At 42.2% G+C, this 23,629-nt stretch overlaps 1 protein-coding gene across 4 annotated transcripts in view; it reads left to right on the top strand.

Moving 5' to 3' along the window:
• LOC106612419 (endothelin-converting enzyme 2) overlaps positions 1 to 23,629 on the top strand; it is an 82,057-nt gene that overhangs the window by 39,292 nt on the left and 19,136 nt on the right. For all 4 annotated transcript variants that reach the window (XM_014213525.2, XM_045724308.1, XM_014213526.2 and 1 more), the window contains 5 exons: positions 7,008 to 7,132; positions 9,767 to 9,913; positions 10,181 to 10,246; positions 12,817 to 13,005; positions 16,417 to 16,559. In XM_014213525.2, the coding sequence (XP_014069000.1) occupies positions 7,008 to 7,132; positions 9,767 to 9,913; positions 10,181 to 10,246; positions 12,817 to 13,005; positions 16,417 to 16,559 (670 nt within the window). The remainder of the gene's footprint in view (positions 1 to 7,007; positions 7,133 to 9,766; positions 9,914 to 10,180; positions 10,247 to 12,816; positions 13,006 to 16,416; positions 16,560 to 23,629) is intronic.

Here is a 23,629-nt window from a genome sequence, read left to right as displayed (position 1 = left end):
TCTTTGTCAGAATGCACTCCCAGGACTTCTACTTCAACAACAAATGTTGTTTTGGTTCCAAATAATCCATAGTTATATTCAAATAGCTCCGTTTTGTTCGTGCGTTCAGGTCACTATCCGAAGGGTGACGTGCATTTCGTGACCAAAAATGTAAAAATATTCCATTACCGTACTTCGAAGCATGTCAAACGCTGTTTAAAATAAATGTTTATGCTATTTTTCTCATAAAATAGAGATAATATTCCAACCAGGCGACGTTGTATTCATTCAAAGGCTGAAAGAAAAAAATTGAGAATTCTCGTGAACGCGCCTCTCAGTCTCACAGTCCCCAGGCTGACCACTCACAAATTCTCCTGCTGTTCTTCGCCCAGAGACTGCAGACACCCCATTCCACTTTCTGGCGCCTTCTGAGAGCCAATGGAAGCCTTAGAAAATGTCACGTTACAGCAGAGATGCTGTATTTTCGATAGAGATGCAACAGAAGGACAACAAATTGTCAGACAGGGCACTTCCTGTATGGAATCTTCTCAGGTTTTGGCCTGCCATATGAGTTCTGTTATACTCACAGACACCATTCAAACTGTTTTGGACACTATATAGTGTTTTCTATCCAAATCTACTAATTATATGCATATTCTCGTTTCTGGGCAAGAGTAGTAACCAGTTTAAATCGGGTACGTTTTTTATCCGGCCGTGCAAACACTGTCCCCTAGCCCCAACAGGTTAATGTTTATGATTTCCAGCCACTCAAAGCACTTCAGATTACAGGAGTGCTACAGGGCGGTAATCATTGTGGCATGAAGCCTTAGAGTTCTTAGGAACAGGGATGATTGTGGTCATTTTAAAACATGTGGCGATTACAGACTGGGACAAGGAGAGGTTGAAAACCATGAATATGCCTGCCAGCTGATCTGCTCATGCTCTGAGAGTGCACCCTGGACTACCGTCGGGGCCCGTGGCCTTGCGGGTGTTGACCTGATTTTAAAGACCCTTCTCACATCGGCCTCGGAGAGCGAGATCACCCAGTCCTCTGGGTCGGTAACGGCCCTCACACCCGGCTGTTGTCAAAGCGTGCATGGAGGTTGTCTGGTAGAGAGACATTGTTGGGCAGATCACGGTTGTGTCACAACGTCCACAGAAGGTGGCGTCTCTCCCCGTTCGGGAGAGGAGACATTTTTGTTCATTAAAATAACATCAAATTGATCAGAAATACAGTGTAGACATCGTTAACCTCTATGGGCTAGGTGGGACGTCCCACCTACGTAACAGCCACTGCCAGCCTGTGGCGCGATTTTCAAAACCTTAAAAATCCTATTACTTCAATTTCTCAAACATATGACTATTTTACAGCCATTTAAAGACAAGACTCTCGTTAATCTAACCACACTGTCCGATTTCAAAAAGGCTTTACAACGAAAGCAAAACATTACATTATGTCAGCAGAGTACCAAGCCAGAAATAATCAGACACCCATTTTTCAAGCCAGCATATAATGTCACCAAAACCCAGAAGACAGCTAAATGCAGCACTCACCTTTGATGATCTTCATCAGATGACAACCCTAGGACATTATGTTATACAATACATGCATGTTTTGTTCAATCAAGTTCATATTTATATCAAAAACCAGCTTTTTACATTAGCATGTGACGTTCAGAACTAGCATACCCCCGCAAACTTCCGGGGAATTCGCTAACATTTTACTAAATTACTCACGATAAACGTTCACAAAAAGCATAACAATTATTTTAAGAATTATAGATACAGACCTCCTCTATGCACTCGATATGTCCGATTTTAAAATAGCTTTTTGGTGAAAGCACATTTTGCAATATTCTAAGTACATAGCCCAGGCATCACGGGCTCGCTATTTAGACACCCGGCAAGTTTAGCACTCACCATAATCATATTTACTATTATAAAAGTTTGATTACCTTTTGTTGTCTTCGTCAGAATGCACACCCAGGACTGCTACTTCAATAACAAATGTTGGTTTGGTCCAAAATAATCCATCGTTATATCCGAATAGCGGCGTTTTGTTCGTGCGTTCCAGACACTATCCGAAATAGTAAAGAAGTGTCACGCGCATGGCGCAATTCGTGACAATAAAATTCTAAATATTCCATTACCGTACTTCGAAGCATGTCAACCGCTGTTTAAAATCAATTTTTACGACATTTTTCTCGTAGAAAAGTGATAATATTCCGACAGGGAATCTCCTTTTCGGCAAACAGAGGAAAAAATCCCAAAGGCGGGGGCGGTCAGGGTCACGCGCATAAGCCCAGTGTCACGTTAGAGCAGAGATCCTTAGTAAATGATAGAGATGGAAAAGAAGTTCAAGAAATGGTCAGACAGGCCACTTCCTGTAAAGGAATCTCTCAGGTTTTGACCTGCCATTTGAGTTCTGTTATACTCACAGACACCATTCAAACAGTTTTAGAAAATTTAGGGTGTTTTCTATCCATATGTAGTAAGTATATGCATATTCTAGTTACTGGGTAGGAGTGGTAACCAGATTAAATCGGGTATGTTTTTTATCCAGCCGTGTCAATACTGCCCCCTAGCCCTAACAGGTTAATGTTGTAAATGACTATTGTAGCTGGAAATGGCAGTTTTTTTTTCTGGAATATCTACATAGGTATACAGAGGCCCATTATCAGGAACCATCACTCCTGTGTTCCAATGGCACGTTGTGTTAGCTAATCCAGGTTTATAATTTTATAAGGCTAATTGATCATCAGAAACCCCTTTTGCAATTCTATTAGCACAGCTGAAACTGTTGTGCTGATTAAAGAAGCAATGAAACTGTCTTTCTTTAGACTGGTTGAGTGTCTGGAGCATCGGCATCAAGCTAGACTCTCTAATGTATTTGTCCTCTTGCTCAGTTAGTTGTGCACCGGGGCCTCCCACTCTTTCTATTCTGGTTAGAGCCAGTTTGCTCTGTTCTGTGAAGGGAGTAGTACACAGCGTTGTACGAGATCTTCAATTTCTTGGCAATTTCTCGCATGGAATAGACTCCCTTCAAAGAACAGTGCAAACTGGATGGACAAAGAATGTGCTTTTCTTTCAAAAACAAGGACATTTCTAAGTGACGCCAAACTTTTAAACGGTAGTGTGGCTCCAATAAGTGTTTGGTGTGCTGTTTGTTGTCATACGCTGTGTATGAAATAATTCGGCCCCTTAGAAAGGCATTTAACGACTACCACACAGTAGAGTGAGACACGTCAGGGGTGCAGTTGATCTGATATGTATTTTTTAAAGGCACTACAGGATAGTAGTGGGTCAAGTCGCCACGTGCATTGTGACACAGTTCTGTCCGGAAAGCGAATATCTAGCTGGACAGGGCTATGGTCTGAGATAACGATGCTGTGATATTGGTTATTAGTAACAAAAGGAATTATTGTCCCGGGTGTCGTAGGGTGTAGACCAAAATGCAGCGGAAAAAATTGATACTCATCTTCTTTTTATTAGTGAAGAAGGGAAACACAAACAACGTATACAAAAACAAACGAACTAGACAGTCTTGTCAGGCACACAGCAAAACAAGAAACAATCTCCCACAAAATCCCATGACAAACACATACCTATATATAGGACCTTCAGAGGAAACGATAGACAGCTGCCTCCAACTGAAGGCCCCAACACCAATTAGCTAAACATAGAAATACAAAGGACTAGACTGAACATAGAAATAAACTAACATAGAACAATAACCAAAACCCTGGACTAATAAATCAAATACCCCTCTACATACACAACCACCCCGAACCATATAAACCAAATACCCCCTCTACATGAACACATAAAACAAACACCCCCTGCCACGTCCTGACCAAACTATAAGAACAAATAACCTCTTTACTGGTCAGGATGTGACAATTATTCTATTGTCCAGCAGGAAAAAGTCAATCCTGGAGTATGAGTGGTGTACTGGAGAGAAAAAGGAGTACTCTTTAGCAGTGGGATTGCTGCTCCTGCATTGATCAGAAAAATTATAGGATTCTAGAAATGAGTTGATTACTGCGCCTGATTTTGAAATCATATTGTTGGGCTTCAGTCTGGATCTGTCTAGACTTGGAAGGGATTCTGGAGGGAACCACCTCAGTTATCTAAGATAACTTATGCATATTAAAAGTATAGTAAAACAATATATAAAAAGGTAGCATATGTCGTCCCCCCTAGTGGTATATGTCGTCGTCCCCCTTAGGTAGCGACTAGGCTAATTATTACCCTGCCACCTAGCACCGTGGCTGTACAGCCACAGCTAGTTGGTAAAAGATAATTGTGCCATTGTCATGACTTTGGCCTGTGGGTAAGGTTTATGACCCCCCATAAATAACTTTCTCCCTTCCCCTCTCTCTCTGACCCTACTGAAGGACTGTTGAATAGCCTTTGTTAAATATAGAGAGTCTGGGAACATCAAACAAGTTGGGGGAAAGGAACCATATTTCAGTAATAGAACCAGTTGGAAATATGCGTTGGAACTTAATGAGTATGGATGTCAGTTCGGTTGTCATCTGAGACATTATGACTGATGACAGGACGACATAAACTGTACCTGGGAAAGTCTACACACTTTAGTTATCAGATTCACATGGAATTGTTGTGCAATTTAAATGTTTGATATTGAAACTGTTTGTTAGAAGATTAAATGTAATTTTAGCTTCCAAATGAGAGAATTGGGTTTCCATAAGGAAAGTGCCCTGCTTAATCAGTGGCCCGCCCCTGTGAAGAGACAGGGGTTATAAACGATGAAACATACCCTTCTCCCCTCGCCACTATATAAGTCAGTGAAGAAAATGTAACCCCGAGTTCCGGTACGTGAGGTCTGCAGCCTCTGCGTTAAAAGGACACACATGTCAAGTACAGAACTGGCCTTCCCTGTAGCTCAGTTGGTAGAGCATGGTGTTTGCAACGCATGGTGTTTGCAATGCCAGGGTTGTGGGTTCAATTCCCACGGGGGGCCAGCACAGGAAAAAAAATGTATTTAGAATGCATAAGATATTGTATTTACGATAGCATAGCTGTTTCTTTTGTTCCTCAGTCTTCCCGCTCTTTCATTCAAGACCAACCCCCTCTCTTTGTGTAACCAGCCATCATACAGGTTCCGTTCACCAGGGACGTTTCCTGTATGACATAATTCGTATTCTGTGTCTATGTAATTCTGTGTGATTAGTTTAGGTATTTAGTAAATAAATAATTAAACCCAATTTTGTCTTGCTGATTCAACTTAACCAAGAATTTACAACTTTCATTATGAGACTGAAAATAAGGTGACAATTAATATTGACGGCTATCGATGTAAAATATTACTAAGTCTTTAAGAGTTTATCTGGAAGATAACGGCTCTATAAACACTCTTCCGTAGTGTCCCGACTTTCTAGTTAATTACATTTACATGATTAGCTAATCAGGTGATATTAATTACAGAGGATTTTATAGGATAGCATGTCATATAACTTAATCCGGCATAGCCAAAGACACGACACCATGTATTGTAAATAAAATGCTATTCAAACTATATTGTCCTTGTGAGAATATGTCACCCATCCTTGTTCGTAACGTTAAGTTACTGGATGACATTTTTTGGGGGGCAGCAGGGTGGAGGCACCTTTCTAATCAAGATAAGAATTCACTAGTTGGTCCTTGTTCGCGTTAGCATGGCTAGAGCAGGGTCACAGTATGTGCCCACAATGGCTAGTTAGTATTATGTTGCCTGTCCTCCTGTGGATGTAGGTGCGTGACAATGTATTCTTTGGCCTTGGTTGGGTTTAAGAAGGGATTAGTGATCTTCAGTACAGCTGGGTAAGGAATGCCGAACTTGGTGTCCAGACAGCGGTGTAGGAGCCCCCTCACCGCGTTGACTGAACTCTTCTTCATGACTGCCGCCATGTAGTCAGGGTAAATGTGAATATTCTGGCCCGTCGCACTGCCTTACGGAAGACATCCTATTTCTCCTGAAGGTAATGGAATTTAACTACTATGGGTCTGGGCGGATACCCATTCTTCGGTGCAGACTGTATGCTTCTGTGCGCATGGTCAAGTCTGGGGGTGTAATCGAGGCCTAGAATTTCCTGTAGCAGTTTAGCTATGGACAGGGTAGGCCACATTCTGCCTACGGTCTCGAGTCCATCTCTCACGCCGAAAATGCAACCGTTCCACCGGCGCTGTCTGTTCTCAAGGTCCTCAACCTTCCTCTTCCAGTGTCACCACTTTGTCTGAGCAAATATTTGCGCCAACTACCAGGCTATTCAGACGGGTGTCAAGTCGCGCCAAGTCTTCGTTAACGAAGTCGAACTTTATGTTGACCTCGGTGGCAAGGATAGGTCAGTGGATAATGACTCCACCTTAGCCAGCACAGCCTGTTCAGATTTAATGATAGCCGCATTACCATGGCTAGTTCGGGGGATCAGAGTCCGTGTCAGCTGAGCCCGAGGCTTCAGCAGAGGCCTGCTCCTTTGTGGCCCACGGCCGTTGTTGTCTCGACATTTTACGATTAGAAGGCCAAAAATGTCAGGAAAGTAAATTGGGTTTGATTCCAAATTGTTACTAAATTAATATGGTGGGGAGGTATTAATAGTAAATTGTTCGCCCTGGATCGGAGCACCGAGAAAACGTGTCTTTACATGTTGCTGCTCACCAGCGCCCCACGGTTTACCGTTTTATCTGTGGATTAATTGTTGGAGTAGAGGACATTGTGCATTTCAGGTAAAATAACAACCCAATGTTTATATTCCAGGACAAATTAGCTGGCAACAGCAAGCTAGCTAGCTAAATTGCAATAAATGTTTAATGCTTTTCAACCTGTCCCCAAATTAATATAATTGGTTCAGAGTTTATTTTGATATTTCAACCTGCGTGTCCTGATCGTGTCTGGTGTGGGGTACAACATCAACATGCATGCGTGCGGTTTGGTGAGCATGTCACACAATCACATTAGCCTCTGTTCTCCTCCTCATCCATCTTTTCATCTTCTTCCCTCCCCCTCTTTTTCTGTACTTCTTTAGAGAATGGCACGTTCAACTCCAGCAGTGACGCCGAGAGGAAGACCCAGTTCTACTACCTGTCCTGTCTCAACGAGCAGCACATCGAGGAGCTGGGAGCCACGCCCCTCATTGACCTCATCGCAAAGGTCAGCTTTGCTTCAGACCCCGCCACCTTACACACACACACACACACACACACACACACACACACACACACACACACACACACACAGGTTGCATCCCAATAATCTCTCATTTCTCCAAAAGTGTGTATCCTTCAAGGATTTGAAAGGGAATGGCTTGTATATGGAAACTCCCTCTAGGCCAGTGGACACCAACCTTTTGAGTCAAGATCCCTTTCTGAGTCAAAATGCAAGCCTATGCAACATTAATAAATGAAAAGCAGTTCTGTAGCAATGAGGTTTGTGCAGTAGGCTATAGACACAGTACATTATCACTGCATATTGGCTATGCTTGAATTGCACTGCCTATATTGATCTTCTCAGACCACTGTATATGATCACACTGGTAATAGATAATTTGTTGTACTACTTGTGAGGCACACCTAAGTGTGCATTATTTATTTTTATATATATATATATATACATATACATACATACATACATACATACATACATACATACATACATACATACATACACACAGTTGAAGTCGGAAGTTTACAAACACCTTAGCCAAATACATTTAATCTCAGTTTTTCACAATTCCAGACATTTAATCCGAGTAAATCCTAATAAAAATTCTCTGTCTTAGGTCAGTTAGGATCACCACTTTATTTTAAGAATGTGAAATGTCAGAATAATAGTAGAGAGAATGATTTATTTCAGGTTTTATTTCTTTCATCACATTCCCAATGGGTCAGAAGTTTACATACACTCAATTAATATTTGGTAGCATTGCCTTTAAATTGTTTAACTTGGGTCAAACATTTTGGGTAGCCTTCCGCAAGCTTCCCACATTAAGTTGGGTACATTTTGGCCCATTCCTCCTGACAGAGCTGGTGTAACGGAGTCAGGTTTGTAGACCTCCTTGCTCGTACATGCTTTTTCAGTTCTGTCCATCAATTTTCTATAGGGTTGAGGTCAGGGCTTTGTGATGGCCATTCCAATATCTTGACTTTGTTGTCCTTAAGCCATTTTGCCACAACTTTGGAAGTGTGCTTGGGGTCATTGTCCATTTGGAAGTCCCATTTGCGACCAAGCTTTAACTTCCTGACTGATGTCTTGAGATGTTGTTTCAATATATCCACATAATTTTACTCCCTCATGATGCCATCTATTTTGTGAAGTGCACCAGTCCGTCCTGCAGCAAAGCAACCCCCACAACATGATGCTGCCACCCCCATGCTTCACGGTTGGGATGGTGTTCTTCGGCTTGCAAGCGTCCCCCTTTTTCCTCCAAACATAACGATGGTCATTATGGCCAAACAGTTCTATTTTTGTTTCATCAGACCAGAGGACATTTCTCCAAAAAGTACAATCTTTGTCCCCATGTGCAGTTGCAAACCGTAGTCTGGCTTTTTTTATGGTGGTTTTGGAGCCGTGGCTTCTTCCTTGCTGAGCAGCCTTTCAGGTTATGTCGATATATGACTCATTTTCCTGTGGATGTAGATGCTTTTGTACCTGTTTCCTTCAGCATCTTCAGAAGGTCCTTTGATGTTGTTCTGGGATTGATTTGCACTTTTCACACCAAAGTACGTTCATCTCTAGGAGACAGAACGCGTCTCCTTCCTGAGCGGTTTGACGGCTGCGTGGTCCCATGGTGTTTATACTTGCGTACTATTGTTTGTACAGATGAACGTGGTACCTTCAGGCGTTTGGAAATTGCTCCCAAGGATGAACCAGACTTGTGGAGGTCTACAATTTGTTTTCTGAGGTCTTGGCTGATTTTCTTTTGATTTTTCCCATGATGTCAAACAGAGACACAGAGTTTGAAGGTAGACCTTGGAATTCATCCACAGGTACACCTCCAATGGACTCAAATGATGTCAATTATCCTATCAGAAGCTTCTAAAGCCATGACAGAATTTTCTGGCATTTTCCATGCTGTTTAAAGGCACAGTCAACTTAGTGTATGTAAACTTCTGACCCACTGGAATTGAGATACAGTGAAATAATCTGTCTGTAAACAATTGTTGGAAAAATGACTTGTCATGCAAAAAGTAGATGTCCTAACTGACTTGCCAAAACTATAGTTTGTTAAGAAGAAATTTGTGGAGTTGTTGAAAAATGAGAGAAACGAGTCTCCAACATAAGTGTGTGTAAACTTCCGACTTCAACTGTATATATATATATATATATATATATATATAATTTTGTTTTATTGGACTGATGGCCTGCATCTGATGGTCAGTCTGAGAGGAGGGAGGGAGCAGCGGTGAGGCTGCCTCTCACCCCGACTTACAGTCCCTTCGCTCTCCCTCTGTCCGCTGAGAAAAGAGGACACAGTCTTCCAGCTGATGGCGGAACTCAAGTACCACTCATGCACCAATTTATATTGTTACTCCTATGACCATAGAAAGTGAAATATTCCTTTATTAAAAAAGACACAATCCGCTAATAATAACAACGCAAGTTTATCGGAAACACTTTGCAATACTCATTCATTGCAGCTGCAGTGCTGGTTGTAGTGTGAGTGGAAGTAAGAACACACATTTTTTTGGCTTATAAAGGTGTTGAACAAAGTGTTACCATAAAAATAGCAGCTCTTTTCTGTATTCGTTGAGTCTCTCTAGTGTGTGTGTCTGTGTGTGTTTGCAGACAGGGGGCTGGAACATCACAGGGCCCTGGGAGAAGGACAACTTCATGGAGGTTCTGAAGACAGTATCGGGCCCCTACCGTGCCCAGCCCTTCTTCACCATCGGAGTCAGCGTGGACCCCAAGAACTCCAACAGCAATGTCATCCAGGTCAGCTGCTCTGGCTCTGGGTCTATTTAAATGAAAATACATGTACTAGCATTCACAAACAAACACATAGGCATTCATGCATAGACACAGACAGACACACGCGGGCACACGTAGACAGACATACACATGCACGTGCACATACACACACATTTTAAGCTTTTATATAATAACAGGTGCCGAATATGATAGTGAATGGACTCCGCACACTGCAATTCATTATCCCTTATGAGTAGTGTGTTTGCTCACCTGTTGATGCATTTCTGCCAGGTGGATCAATCGGGGCTGTTCCTCCCCTCGCGGGACTATTACCTCAACAAGACAGCCAATGAGAAGGTGAGTAATGTTCAGGTGGGTGGGGGCCAGCCAGTAGATGTGTGGTCTTTTCCTACCTATGGCTGTCAACATGAGGTACCATAATAAATTAAAATACAGTAAATTACTGTCACAGGAGGCTGCTGAGTGGAGGATGGCTCATAATAATGGCTGGAATATAGTAAATGGAATTGCATCAAACTAATGGAAACAATGTGTTTGATTTGTTGGATACCATTCAATTGATTCTGTTCCAGCTATTACTATGAGCCTGTCTTCCCCAGTTTATTTATTATCCAAAGCTTAGGAATTTTGTTCAGCATTTCAAGCTTCACAACATCATTAAAACACAAAATATCATCATGTCACCATACATGTACTGTCTGCAGAAGATGGCGGTTTCCCCTCCATATGTATCTGCAAAAGATTCTGTGGAGGGGGTCATTCATTATCTGTTTATCTAAACGTTGACGTGTATCTTGTTGTTCCATTCTAATTTACCCTCCCTATAGCCTGTCACAAATCTCTGACACAACCCAGCCTATTTTAGCAAGGTGGTGGTCACTTTACAACAAACTAGAAAGACTGAAACCTTCCACTGAAAATGAAGCCAGCAGCAAGTGTTACATTTTGATTGCTCTCATTCTCTTGTGACTATACCACACCAGAGTAGAGTCGGGAATTTTGACTAATAAATTGTGTTTCACCTGGAAAAACTCTGAGCCTTAGTTATAGTCACTGTAGCCAGAGTTTTTTTTTTTTCTGATCAGGTCATGTTGTCAACAAAAACTCCTGGCCCTACTATAGTCTGCAGACTATCCCGGGGGTGGCCAACCCTCCTCCTGGAGACCAACTAGATGTGCAGCCTTACTATGACACACCTGATTCAGCTAATTAAGGTCCTAAGGAGCAGCTGATTAGAATCAAGTGTGTTAACACTAGTAGTGGTCGGTGCCGTTTAAGATGAGGGAGTATGATTTTTTTTAATGAACATATTATTTCTATTACAGCATTTTGGATGACTGTCATTCGTATTCCCTTCACCCAGCTCAATGTAACATCGATAGGTTTAGGCTACTACGTGATACTCACATTTTCCCTGTACCCATCACGAGGTTGCTACAACCTAGCCTATGAATGAAAGTTTACAATGTAGCTGCAGAGGTCGAGAGAATTTTGAGTAATCAAGGTGACTGACAGTGGCACATTCAATACCACCTTGCACACTCTTGCCTGCATCTAGCTGATCTAGGGTGTCATCATTAGTCCAACAGTTGAAAACGAGAGTTTCTATTGGACAAATTCAGGTATGTTTATCCCTGTTTCGTTTGCTTCCGTTTAAGAAATGTTTTTAAACAGAATTTGCTGAATGAATACACCCCAGATCACACACAAACACAGTTCACTTTCATACCAGACACATACAAACAGCTCATTGTGTATATATAATACATTTTTGCATCCATCTACGGGCTCTCCTCCTTTCACTTTTTCCCTTCGTTTGTGGACTTCAGTGCACAACGCTGTCTGTGACCAGGTAAAACAAACGTTCCAAGCCAAACCTTCATATCATGACTGCTAACCGCTACACACAGCCTACATCATTGTCAATTCATGTTCAACATAGCTACTAGAATTAACGCGTTAGTAAACCCGCTACAATCATGCAGTACAGTGTAGTCTGCAGCAATCAGTTTAGCAGTTACATCAGCGAGCCCGGTGGCAATACATTAATACAACCAAAAGCTTACCTTGACAGTGTTGGATAGCCATAGCCAGCTAGCTAACATAGCATCACTCTCTGTTTGAGCCAGGTGTTTAAGTAGGCTAAACTAGCTAGCTACATTTGACACTAGCTAAGTAAATGAAAATGAAAAAATAATAATACTATGAAATATAGATAACTCTCACTCTTTGTTCAAAACTGTTCAACTATTGTCTTTCTCTCTTTTTGAGCTAACTACTCACCACATGTTATGCATTCCAGTGCTAGCTAGCTGTAGCTTATGCTTTCAGTACTAGATGCATTCTCTGATCCTTTTATTGGGTGGACAACATGTCAGCTCATGCTGCAAGAGCTCAGAGGTTGGAGGAAGTCCTCCGGAAGATTTCATAATTACTGTGTAAGTTTATGGAAGGGGGTGAGAACCATGAGCCTCCTTGGTTTTGTATTGAAGTCAATGTACCCAGAGGAGGACATAAGCTAGCTGTCTGGCTACACCATGGTACTACCCTACAGAGTGCTGCTGAGGCTACTGTAGACCTTCATTGGAAATCAGTTTGTTTTAATCAATTATTTGGTGACGTGAACATATTTAGTATAGTTTTATCTAAAAAGGATAACTTTTTTAAATGTTTCAATATTAGTTTTTTTCTTAAATTCAATGAGGATGGTCATCCACTGGTTAACATTAACTATAGCTGGCCTAAAACAAAATTTAGGTGGAGGGTTTGCAATGAAAAATGAATACGGGCGTTTCTCATTGAACAAATTCAGATTGTACCTCCCCGTTTCCCTCCGCTTCGCACCGTTGTCTTCCATTTGGTGGCAAGTGAACACGACCCTGAGCTTATCCTGTGTCCCCTCCCAGGTGTTGAAGGCATATCTGGACTACATGGTGGAGCTGAGCCTGCTATTGGGGGGGGATAAGAACTCCACACAAAGCCAGATGCAGCAGATCCTAGACTTTGAAACGGAGCTCGCCAACATCACCGTACCGCCGGACGAACTTCGCGATGAGGAGAAGATCTACCACAAGATCACCATCGCCGAACTGCAGGTGTGTATGCGTCTGTTGGGTGGGGGATTACAGAGAGAACGTGCACTTCCATGTGCAAGCAGTTGCTTGGATGTGAGTTTGTATGAGAGAGGGAGGGGGCGAGAGAGAGGTACATATGTGATGTGGATTTTTTGTGAGGTGGATTTTGAGTGGATCAGAACCCCATGCCATCAGATCAGGCTGTAAAGTTTGTTATTAATCAATTACAGTCTGTTCCCACATTTTCTTCTGTCTCCATTACAGTGTCAAAACATGCATGGCTTTTTCTCGCAGCCTCTCCCACACCAACTCACCACCACCTTCTGAAAGCCTCTTCACACCTTTGTCTGTGTTTTATCCATCCTCTGAGGACTATTCTACTCTGCCTCTCCTGCAGTCCTCTTTTTTGTTTTTGAATGTTTCCCTGGTTGCCAAGGTGACTGTTGCCAAGAGCTGTTGCTAAGCCCTTCTATCACCAAGGCAGCAGCAGAACTGCAGAGAGATGGTGAAGGGAATGCTAGTGGTTGGAGGACATGGAGGAGCCTTTCATCAACAAACAGAGATTGAATGAATGAATGAATGAATGAATGAATGAATGAAGAGACAGTTGAGATGGTTCTCTGTTTCATAAGAATTGAATGTCATCATTTGTAGGATGGGTTGAATCAGTGAAATGGGTGGTAATGGGTAGATTGTGTATACCTCTGAAATTTGAATGTAATAACTCTAGAAAACGGTGACTAGGGCCTCCGTATTCCACCCACTCTTGGCTGCGAGGGTGCGGAACTTGATGGCAAAGTCAACCACTGGTCTGGCCACTTGGCGGATGTTGAACAGTCAGCAGGCCGCTTCTCGTCCGCCAACTGGGTGGTCGAAGACTCGTCACAGCTCAGCAGTGAAAGCTAATAGGCAGTTGCAGGATGGTGGCTTCTGTTCCCACACCGCCATTGCCCACGCCAGGGCCTTGCCCGAGAGTAGAGAGATGATCATGGCCCGATCGGTGTGGAACGAAGAGGACTATAGCTCAAATACTCAAAGAACACTGAGTGAGGAACCCCTTGAACCCCTGGCCGTTCTACCGCTCGGGGGCTGGGATCTTGGGTTCCCTGTGCAGGTTCCCTGGAGGAACTATGGCGATGCCTGTAGCACTGGGCGATGAGACATGGGCATTGACTCCTCCTGGGTTGAGGTTAGACTGTCGTTGGAGGGAGTCGGTAAGTGCCCGGAGAGTCTCTGACATTTGGGAGAGTTGTTCTTGCTGCCGCACCAGCAGTGCTCCAGGTGCAGAAAAGAGACCAGACGAGGAATCAGTGGTTAAGGATAAACATAAATACTTTACTGAGAAACGGTAGCCAAAGGATCACAGTACACTAGAAAAACACCAAACACTAGGTCTCAAACTCACTCAGGAAACAAACGCACACAGGAAAAAAATTCAAGCTTCTGCAAAGGACAACAGAAAACACACCTCTTTCAACAGGGAAATCATAATGAGTAAATAGGACACACCTGAGTTTCATTAATGCCACTAGGACAGTCTCTGCTGCACTATAGTGACAGGTGGAACCATGGCAGTGGGAACTCCTTCAAGGCTGTTGGAAAAGCATTACCGGTGACTACCTCAAGAAGCTGGTTGAGAGAATGCCAAGAGTGTGCAAAGCTGTCATCAAGGCAAAAGGTGGCTACTTTGAAGAATTTCAAATATAAAATATATTTTGATTTGTTTAACACTTTTTTGGTTACTACATTATTCCATGTGTGTTATTTCATAGTTTTGATGTCTTCACTATTATTCTACAATGTAGAAAATAGTAAAAAAAATAAAGAAAAACCCTTGAATGACTAGGTGTGTCCAAACTTCTGACTGGTACTGTATGTGTAGAATCATTTTTTATTTAGAATGGGCCATAATCATACACCTATCAGAACAGGGGCAGGTGAAAAAAAGACGTCATCCGACAACGCTTTTCCCACTGTTCATTTTCATGCCAGCCAGGTAGGTAACGTGCTTTATTTTAGGAAAGTTGAGAAATAAATATAGTAGGCCTAGGCTATAGAAAACTGGTGGGATCCTCCTATTTTTAATAGAGGCCATCAAAACTCTGTTTTCTCACATAATTGCATAGCATAACCCATAGAAATGTTGGCAACATGGGTTAATAGGAACACTTATTTCATTCCATGCATCAAGCAGCTTTGAGAAGCTGGCTCTCGTTGCGCAACAGGTGATACTATTCCGCTTAAACTCTGAATGCCAGGGCTCTCATAAAGTGTTTGATTTAATTTTCAATTGCATTTGCATTGATGTCAGAGTGATTAGACAATAGAGCGTTGAGTTCCAGGCCATTAGCTACCGGCATCAGAATGCAGTTTTGGAGATGCTTAGTTACGGTCACATGGAATTTGACGGCAGTCATGACTGTTGTGACTGTTGTTGTGGCGGTAATATATATTGTCAAAATTCTGGTGTTGTGACAACACTAATTCTTAAACATGTTACAATGCATCATAAGGATTGTCAGAAAAACAGGTAGTCATACTATATTTCTATTTATTTAATTTTATTTAACCTTTAACTAGGCAAGTTGGTATTTACTGTACTTTTTTTGTGCATTAAAGACCAAACAACTAAACAACAGCCTCCATCCCATCATCTTTCTCCCTCCCTGCTCTGTGCTCGGCTCCCACGTTCTGGATTAAAGCAGTGGTATGTGGGTCTGGGGCTGAGGGCTGAGGATTTTACTGTAATACCCCTACAGACCCTCCAGGATAGGGGCGGCTGTGATTGCGTCTGGGACCTGGAATGCAAATATATGAGGGCTGCAGGGTCCTCTCACTGTTTTGTCTCTCTCTCGCTCTCTGTCTCTCTCTGTCTAAATATTATGGATCATTTGGTTTAGTTTTAAGGAACAGTTTACAAATCAAAGGTTGCGTTCAGATTCTCTACCCTTCTCCAAAAGTGTGCACTTGTTCACTCCAACGAATGCATTTAAAATCATTGGATTAGATCAAGCATGGCTGGAGGGAATTTCCACCATATTCCTTACACCAGTCCATTCCTTTTACACTCCCCCTCATGGATTTATTAGTGCAAACTTCGGGAGAAGTGTAGAGAATTGGAATGTAGCCTAAATCACACAAAAAAAATCGAAGTTTGTCAGACAGTTTCAGACCTAAAATGCAGTCTAATGTTCTTGCCAGATGGTATTGTGGTTAGTTCCCACTGCTTAAAAAAACAAAACAATGTTGAGATCTGTTGTGTGGATCCAACAATATGCCTCATGAATTGAATAGATACAAAATTGTGTCTAAATGAAAAGATGCAGTTATGTGGGACACTTTTGAGTTCTGAAAATATCTAAAAACATTGTTTTTGTGTTGAACTGTTTTTCATAAGGGTGACCCCTGACCTCTAACCTCTCTCGCCCTCAGCTGTTGGCTCCGGCAGTGGACTGGCTGGACTACCTGTCCTCTGCCCTGTCCCCTCTGGACCTGAACGACACTGAGCCTGTGGTGCTATATGCCAAGGAGTACTTGCAGCAGGTGTCTGACCTGATCAACAAGACCGAGCGCAGGTAAGGACCTGGACGGAACTCAACCTGGTCGTCCTTATCCCCCGTCAGCCAAAGGTCAGGTCACGTGGTCAGGAAATACTCCAAGGTCCATCCGTAACACATTGTGACATAGCTGAATGGGCAGCCTTGCACCATATTAAGGGACAGAGGTTTTTCCTGACCGGATGACCTGACAAGGAAAAACTCCTGCACTACCAGTTTTTTGTCATGTCTTGTCCTGGAGGCAGAACTGTGTGATTTTTGCTACACAAGGTTAGGTTTAAAATGTCATTTCTTTGTGGCTGTGCCAGCAACTGACAATTTTGCAGAGCTGCCTCCAGAACGAGATTCATGACAAAAAACACGAACCTGCTATAATACACCCCCCATAGGACAACATTTGGCACGTCTTTATGATGTGATTTTCTGATTGTAAACTGGTTTTCTGATTGACAAGACATCATATAACCAGATTACAATTAAGTGGTCTCTTTTACAACCAAGTAAATCAAATAAAATTTGCGCCGAATACAACAGTGAAATACTTACTTACAAGCCCTTAACCAACAATGCAGTTTAAGACAAATACATACAAAAAAAGAGATAAAAGTAACCAATAATTAAAGAGCAGCAGTAAAATAACAATAGCGAGGCTATATACAGGGGGTACCGGTACAGAGTCAATGTGCGGGGGCACCGGTTAGTTGAGGTAATATGTACATGTACAGTGGTTGCTCAACTAAAAGTTTTGCGATTATGCTGCGGGACTTAGAGGTAATTTGTGGTACTAAACCACAAATTACCTCTAAGTCCCGCAGCATAGTCGCAAAACCTTTAGTTGAGCAACCACTGTACATGTACATATTACCTCAACTACCCTGCATCACTACTTCATTGCTCCAGACCAGCGCAAGGTGGAGTTAGTGCACTGATTATGCTTTTGGGTCTCAAGGCACTACTGTGTCTCTAAAAATACACTTATTTTTTTGTTACTACTCGTCAGTATTACTTACAAAAACTGTTGTTACACTAAGGTTTTTATTCTAAGAGAAACTTAGACTACAATTAGGGCGCCTGAGTGGCGCAGCGGTCTAAGACACTTGCGTTGCTACAGATGCTGGTACAATACCTGTGCCGGCCGCGACCGGGAGACCCATGAGGTGATGGTAGTTTAATCCACCAGAAAAGACAACACGTAATACAACAAATATTGTTTTTAACTCAAATATATACTAATTGATTAAAAAAAGTTTATCATTTGGAACCTTTAACAATTGGAAGGAGGAAAAGTATTATTAACCCTGCATTATAATTATATTAAAACCTCTTTGGTTATTCTATGTTTTTATTTACAGTAGTGATGGACAGCTGGAGGCATTTTGTTTTTCATTTTGTTTTAAATTTTTTTTATTTAGTCCTTTATTCAGATTACAATCACTCACTTTCATTTTTTTTTTGCGAACTATTCTCAAAAATATAGTTATTTATAGCCTACCTTCTGTGGTCAACTATTTCAGCACCGTTTCGTGCTGCTCTGAGACAAGCATGTAGAAACTAAAATGTTAAAAATTTTTCCATGATATTCTTAAGATATATGTTGACTGAATATAAGCAAGTGATGTCTGCTAAATAATCAAGTTGATGGCACAGTCATATAGCCTCAGCACCTACATAAAGCTGAGTTACTCACTAATTTATGGCTTTGCATCAAAATAAGTACCAACATTCTTTCTGATAGTATTTAACCTCTTGGCGTTCCCCTAGGATAGGGGGCGCTAAAGCGATTTTTGAAAGAAATTCGTGCCCATTTTAAACGGCCTCATACTCAAACTCAGAAGCTAGGATATGCATATAATTAATACTTGTGGATAGAAAACACCCTAAAGTTTCTAAAACTGTTTGAATGGTGTCTGTGAGTATAACAGAACTCATATGGCAGTCAAAACCCCCGAGACAGATGGAAACAGGAAGTGGAATTCTGAATTGCGAACTCAACTTCATCACATTGCCTATTAATCACACCGTGAGCTATGGTTCATTGAGCACTTCCTATTGCTTCCACTAGATGCCCCCAGTCTTCACAAATTGGTTTGAGCCTTCTACTGTTAAAATTGAATGAATGAGACGCTGTGGAACGTGGTCACACGGAGAGGGCCATCACCATTATGACGCCGGCGCCCCTGGTTACCCTCCCCTTTCGAAACGTTTTGAAACACAATGCAATCGTCCCCCTCAAATCTTATTGGCTCTCGTTGAAAAACGCCCTGAAGATTTATGTTATACAACATTTGACATGTTTGAACGAACCTAAATGGGGAAAAAATGCATTTTCTCGAAATGGCTGTCCCGTGGCCGACGAAGCATTTGGATCAGCCTTCAGACGCGCTAACAAGAACAAGCTCTTGGAACATAAAGGAGTCATTTTTTCGAACGAAAATACATTTGTTGTGGACCTGGGATTCCTGGAAGTGCTTTCTGATGAAGACAACCAAAGGTAAGGGATTATTGACAATAGTATACAAGACTAGATGTGATATGCGATTGTTCCAAGATGGCTAGCCTATTGCTAGCCTATTGTTCTGAGTATCGCATCCCCTTTTATCGCAAAGTGTGATTACCCAGTAAAGTTATTTTTAAATCTGGCATTACAGGTGCTTTCAAGAGATATTCATCTATAAATCTTAGAATGACAATATTACATTTTAAAAATGTTTTCGAATAGTAATTTAGTAAATTGAAGCTCTGTTTCATCGGATGCATTTGAGGGAAAATAGTTAGTCAATGTTACGCACCGACGTAAAATGCTGTTTTTATATATAAATGTGAACTTTATCGAACAAAAGAATGCATGTATTGTGTAACATGATGTCCTAGGTGTGTCATCTGATGAAGATTGTCAACGGTTAGTGCTGCATTTAGCTGTTTTTTGGTTATTTGTGATGCATGTGGTTGGTCGGAAAATGGTATGTGGCTACTTTTACGATATACTCCTCTAACATAATCTAATGTTTTGCTTTTGCTGTAAAGCCTTTTTGAAATCGGACAACGTGGTTCGATTCAGGAGAGGTGTATCTATAAAACGATAGAATTTGAATATATATATTTTTTTTAATTATAAAACTTTGTTATGCTAATGGCGATATGATTTTTCCCTGGATGCCGCACAGGGGTTAATAAATAAATGTTTTGGTTATCCTGACCTGGACACCATGTACAGTATTATAATAGCCCATTATGGGCTATTAGCAGGATAATATATGCTTACCAACACCTCTCTATGTTGCAAGGCTAATTGATCAGCATTAAAAACTTTGTGGCTGGGGTCTCCCGAGTGGCGCAGCGGTCTAAGACATTGCATCGCAGTGCAAACTGCGTTGCTACTGATGCTTGTTCGATACCCGTGCCGGCTGCCACCGGGATACCCATAAGGTGGCTTTTGGTTTCTCTCCCTCTAAAAACAGAAATAAAACATTCTAAATAACAAACTGGCTCGATGTAAAAATTTGTGAGAATGTCTCACCCCATGCTCATGGATGGCCTTTTTCTCGCTCACTCTAGGTTAAATGAAAACGAAGTCTCCAAAATATAGTTATTTTTTAAACAAAGCGATTATTATTATTAATTCATTTAGAATTATATAAAAGCACCTTAGATATTCTCACAGATCAGATTTGCCCTACCAAAAAATGTCCCTTAGATATTAATTAAGAATCCTCCAATCCTCTTATGCTCTTAGTACTGTAATCTACTCCCGACTGCCACATTGTACAGTGCCATAGGGTTTCGTTTTCCATTTATCTTGGAATAGAAACACCATAATATTAACCAAATTAATGAAGCTACATTTCTTAATCAATCCCATATACTATGTTCTTACGAAAAAGTTTTTAAATTCTCTAGTAATGCCAATATAGAAGACTATCAAATGCTTCTCAAAGATGCCCTCTGGTGGTATAACTAGCACTAACTAGCATTAATAGTAAAAATGTCTGACAATTAAATAACGTGCCTTAGAATTCTGCAGCAACCCGCAAGGTGTGCTGCAGTATGATGCAACTTTTAAAGGAGGAACCACTGTTGGTAGAGTTATTAAAGTGACTATGCATAGATAATAACAGAGTAGCAGCAGCGTAAAGGGGGGGGGGGGGGGCATTACAAATAGTCTTGGTAGCCATTTGATTAGATGTTCAGGAGTCTTATTGCTTGGGGGTAGAAGCTGTTTAGAAGCCACTTGGACCTAGACCTGGCGCTCCTGTACCGCTTGCCGTGTGGTAGCAGAGAGAACAATCCATGACTAGGGTGGCTGGAGTCTTTGACAATTTTTAGGGCCTTCCTCTGACACCACCTGGTATAGAGGTCCTGGATGGCAGGAAACTTCGCCCCAGTGATGTACTGGGCCGTTCACACTACCCTCTGTAATGCCTTGCGGTCGGAGGCCGAGCAGTTGCCATACCAGGCAGTGATGCAACCAGTCAGGATGTAGTCAATGAATAGTATTCTCACATAGGTGTTCCTTTTGTCCAGGTGTGAAAGGGCAGTGTGGAGTGCAATAGAGATTGCATCATCTGTGGATCTGTTAGGGCAGTATGCAAATTGGAGTGGGTCGAGGGTTTCTGGGATAATGGTGTTGATGTGAGCCATGACCAGTCTTTCAATGCACTTCATGGCTACAGATGTGAGTGCTACGGGTCGGTAGTCATTTAGGCAGGTTACCTTTGAAGACGAGCGACCCAGGGATGTGTGTGCTTTGGGGACCTTTAACAGAATGTGACTGGCCGAACGGGGGTTGAATGTGGAGGATGAGGGCTGCAGTAGATATCTCAAATAGGGGGGAGTGAGGCCTAAGACGGTTTTATAAATAAGGATCAACCAGTGGGTCTTGCTACGGGTATACAGAGATGACCAGTTTACAGATGCCTATAGAGTGCAGTGATGTGTCCTATAAGGAGCATTGGTGGCAAATCTGATGTCCGAATGGTAAAGCACATCTAGTCGCTCGAGAGCACCCTTACCTGCCGATCTATAAATTATGTCTCTATAATCTAGCATGGGTAGGATGGTCATCTGAATCAGGGCTAGTTTGGCAGCTGGGGTGAAAGAGGAAACCAAGTCTAGATTTAACTTTAGCCTGCAGCTTTGATATGTGCTAAGAGAAGGACAGTGTACCATCTAACCATACTCCCAAGTACTTGTATGAGGTGACTACCTCAAGCTCTAAACCCTCATAGGTTGTAATCACACCTGTGGGGAGTGGGGCATTCTTCTTACCAAACCACATGACCTATGTTTTGGAGGTGTTTAGAACAATGTTAGGGGCAGAGAAAGCTTGTTGGACACTAAGAAAGCTTTGTTGTAGAGAGTTTAACACAAAATCAGAGGAGGGGCCAGTTGAGTATAAGACTGTATCATCTGCATATAAATGGATGAGAGAGCTTCCTACTGCCTGAGCTATGTTGTTGATGCAAATTGAGAAGAGCGTGGGGCCTAGGATTGAGCTTTGGCGTAGTCCCTTGGTGACAAGCAGTGGCTGAGACAGCAGATGTTCTGACTTTATATACTGCACCCTTTGAGAGAGGTAGTTAGCAAACCAGGCCAAAGACCACTCAGACACCAATACTCCTTAGCCGGCCCACAAGAATGGAATGGTCTATCGTATCAAAAGCTTTGGCCAAGTCAATAAAAATTGCAGCACAATATTGCTTAGAATCAAGGGCAATGGTGACATAGTTGAGGACCTTTAAGGTTGCAGTGACACATCCATAACCTGAGTGGAAACGAGATTGCATACCAGAGAGAATACTATAGACATCAAGAATGCTTGTCAGTTGGTTATTGACAAGTTTTTCCATCACTTTTGATAAACAGGGCAACATAGAAATAGGCCTATAACAGTTAGGATCTGCCTGGTCTCCCTCTTTAAATAAAGGACTAACTGTGGCTGCCTTAAAAGCAATGGGAACCTCAGAGAGGAGAGACAGGTTAAAAAGGTCAGAGATGGGCGTGACGATTATAGGGGCAGCAACCTTAAAGAATAAAGGGTCTAAACCATCTGACCAAGATGTTTTTTTGGCGTGAAGTTTAAGGAGCTCCTTTAGCACCTTGGACTCGGTGACCGCCTGCAGGAAGAAATTTTGTAGCGGGGCAGGGGAAAATGAGGGAGGAGCATCGGGGCTAGTTGCATTAGAAGTGGTGGGAGATGAGGAAATGTTGGATGGGCAAGGAGGCATGGCTGAGTGGAATAGGAATTCTGACTTAATGAAGTGGTGATTAAGGAGCTCAGCCATGTGCTTCTTGTCAGTAACAACCACATCAACATTAAGGGATGTGGGCAGCTGTTAGGAGGGTTTATACTCCAGGTCTTCTAGGGGTTAGACCCACAGAGAGAGAACTGCTCCTTAAGGTACTTACTTTGGCCTTCTGGATAGCCTGAGTGCACTTATTTCTCATTTGCCTGAATGAGAGCCAGTCAGCCTGAGTATGCGTGTGCCAAGCCTTTCGCTAAATGATTTTGGCGATGCTTTTCAGCTGTAGGTACTGGGAGACTTGTCCGGATCAAGGGAAAGATGATGGGAGAAAAGTACAGTGAGATCCTTGATGAAAACCTGCTCTCAGACTGGGGCGAAGGTTCACCTTCCAACAGGCCAACGACCCTAAGCACACAGCCAAGACAACACAGGAGGGGCTTCGGGACAAGTATCTGAATTTTCTTGAATGGCCAAGCCAGTGCCCAGACTTGAGAGGATCTGTAGAGAAGAATGGAAGAAACTCCTCAAATACATGTGTGCCAAGCTTGTAGAGTCATACCCAAGTAGACTCGAGGCTGTAATAACTGCCAAAGGTGTTTTTTTTATACATTTGCTAAAATGTCTAAAAACCTGTTGTTCTTTGTCATTATGGGGTTTTGTGTGTAGATTGATTTTTAAAATTGGCTGTAACGTACAAAGCCAAAGCCCCCTGATGGGAGAGCGTAATATACAAGGAAATTCTCAAAGCTGCTATTGAGAACCTTGAAGACCTTGTACCTAGCCGGTGGGAATTCCAGTGGGGTGCCGCACTCAGGCAGTGACAGTGCTGGCAACACTAGCTGCAGT

Source organism: Salmo salar, chromosome ssa09, assembly GCF_905237065.1.
Source record: "Salmo salar chromosome ssa09, Ssal_v3.1, whole genome shotgun sequence".
Classification (NCBI taxonomy): domain Eukaryota; kingdom Metazoa; phylum Chordata; class Actinopteri; order Salmoniformes; family Salmonidae; genus Salmo; species Salmo salar.
The sequence above is the reverse complement of the archived record's forward strand: the minus strand, read 5'-3'. Positions and strand labels throughout refer to the sequence as shown.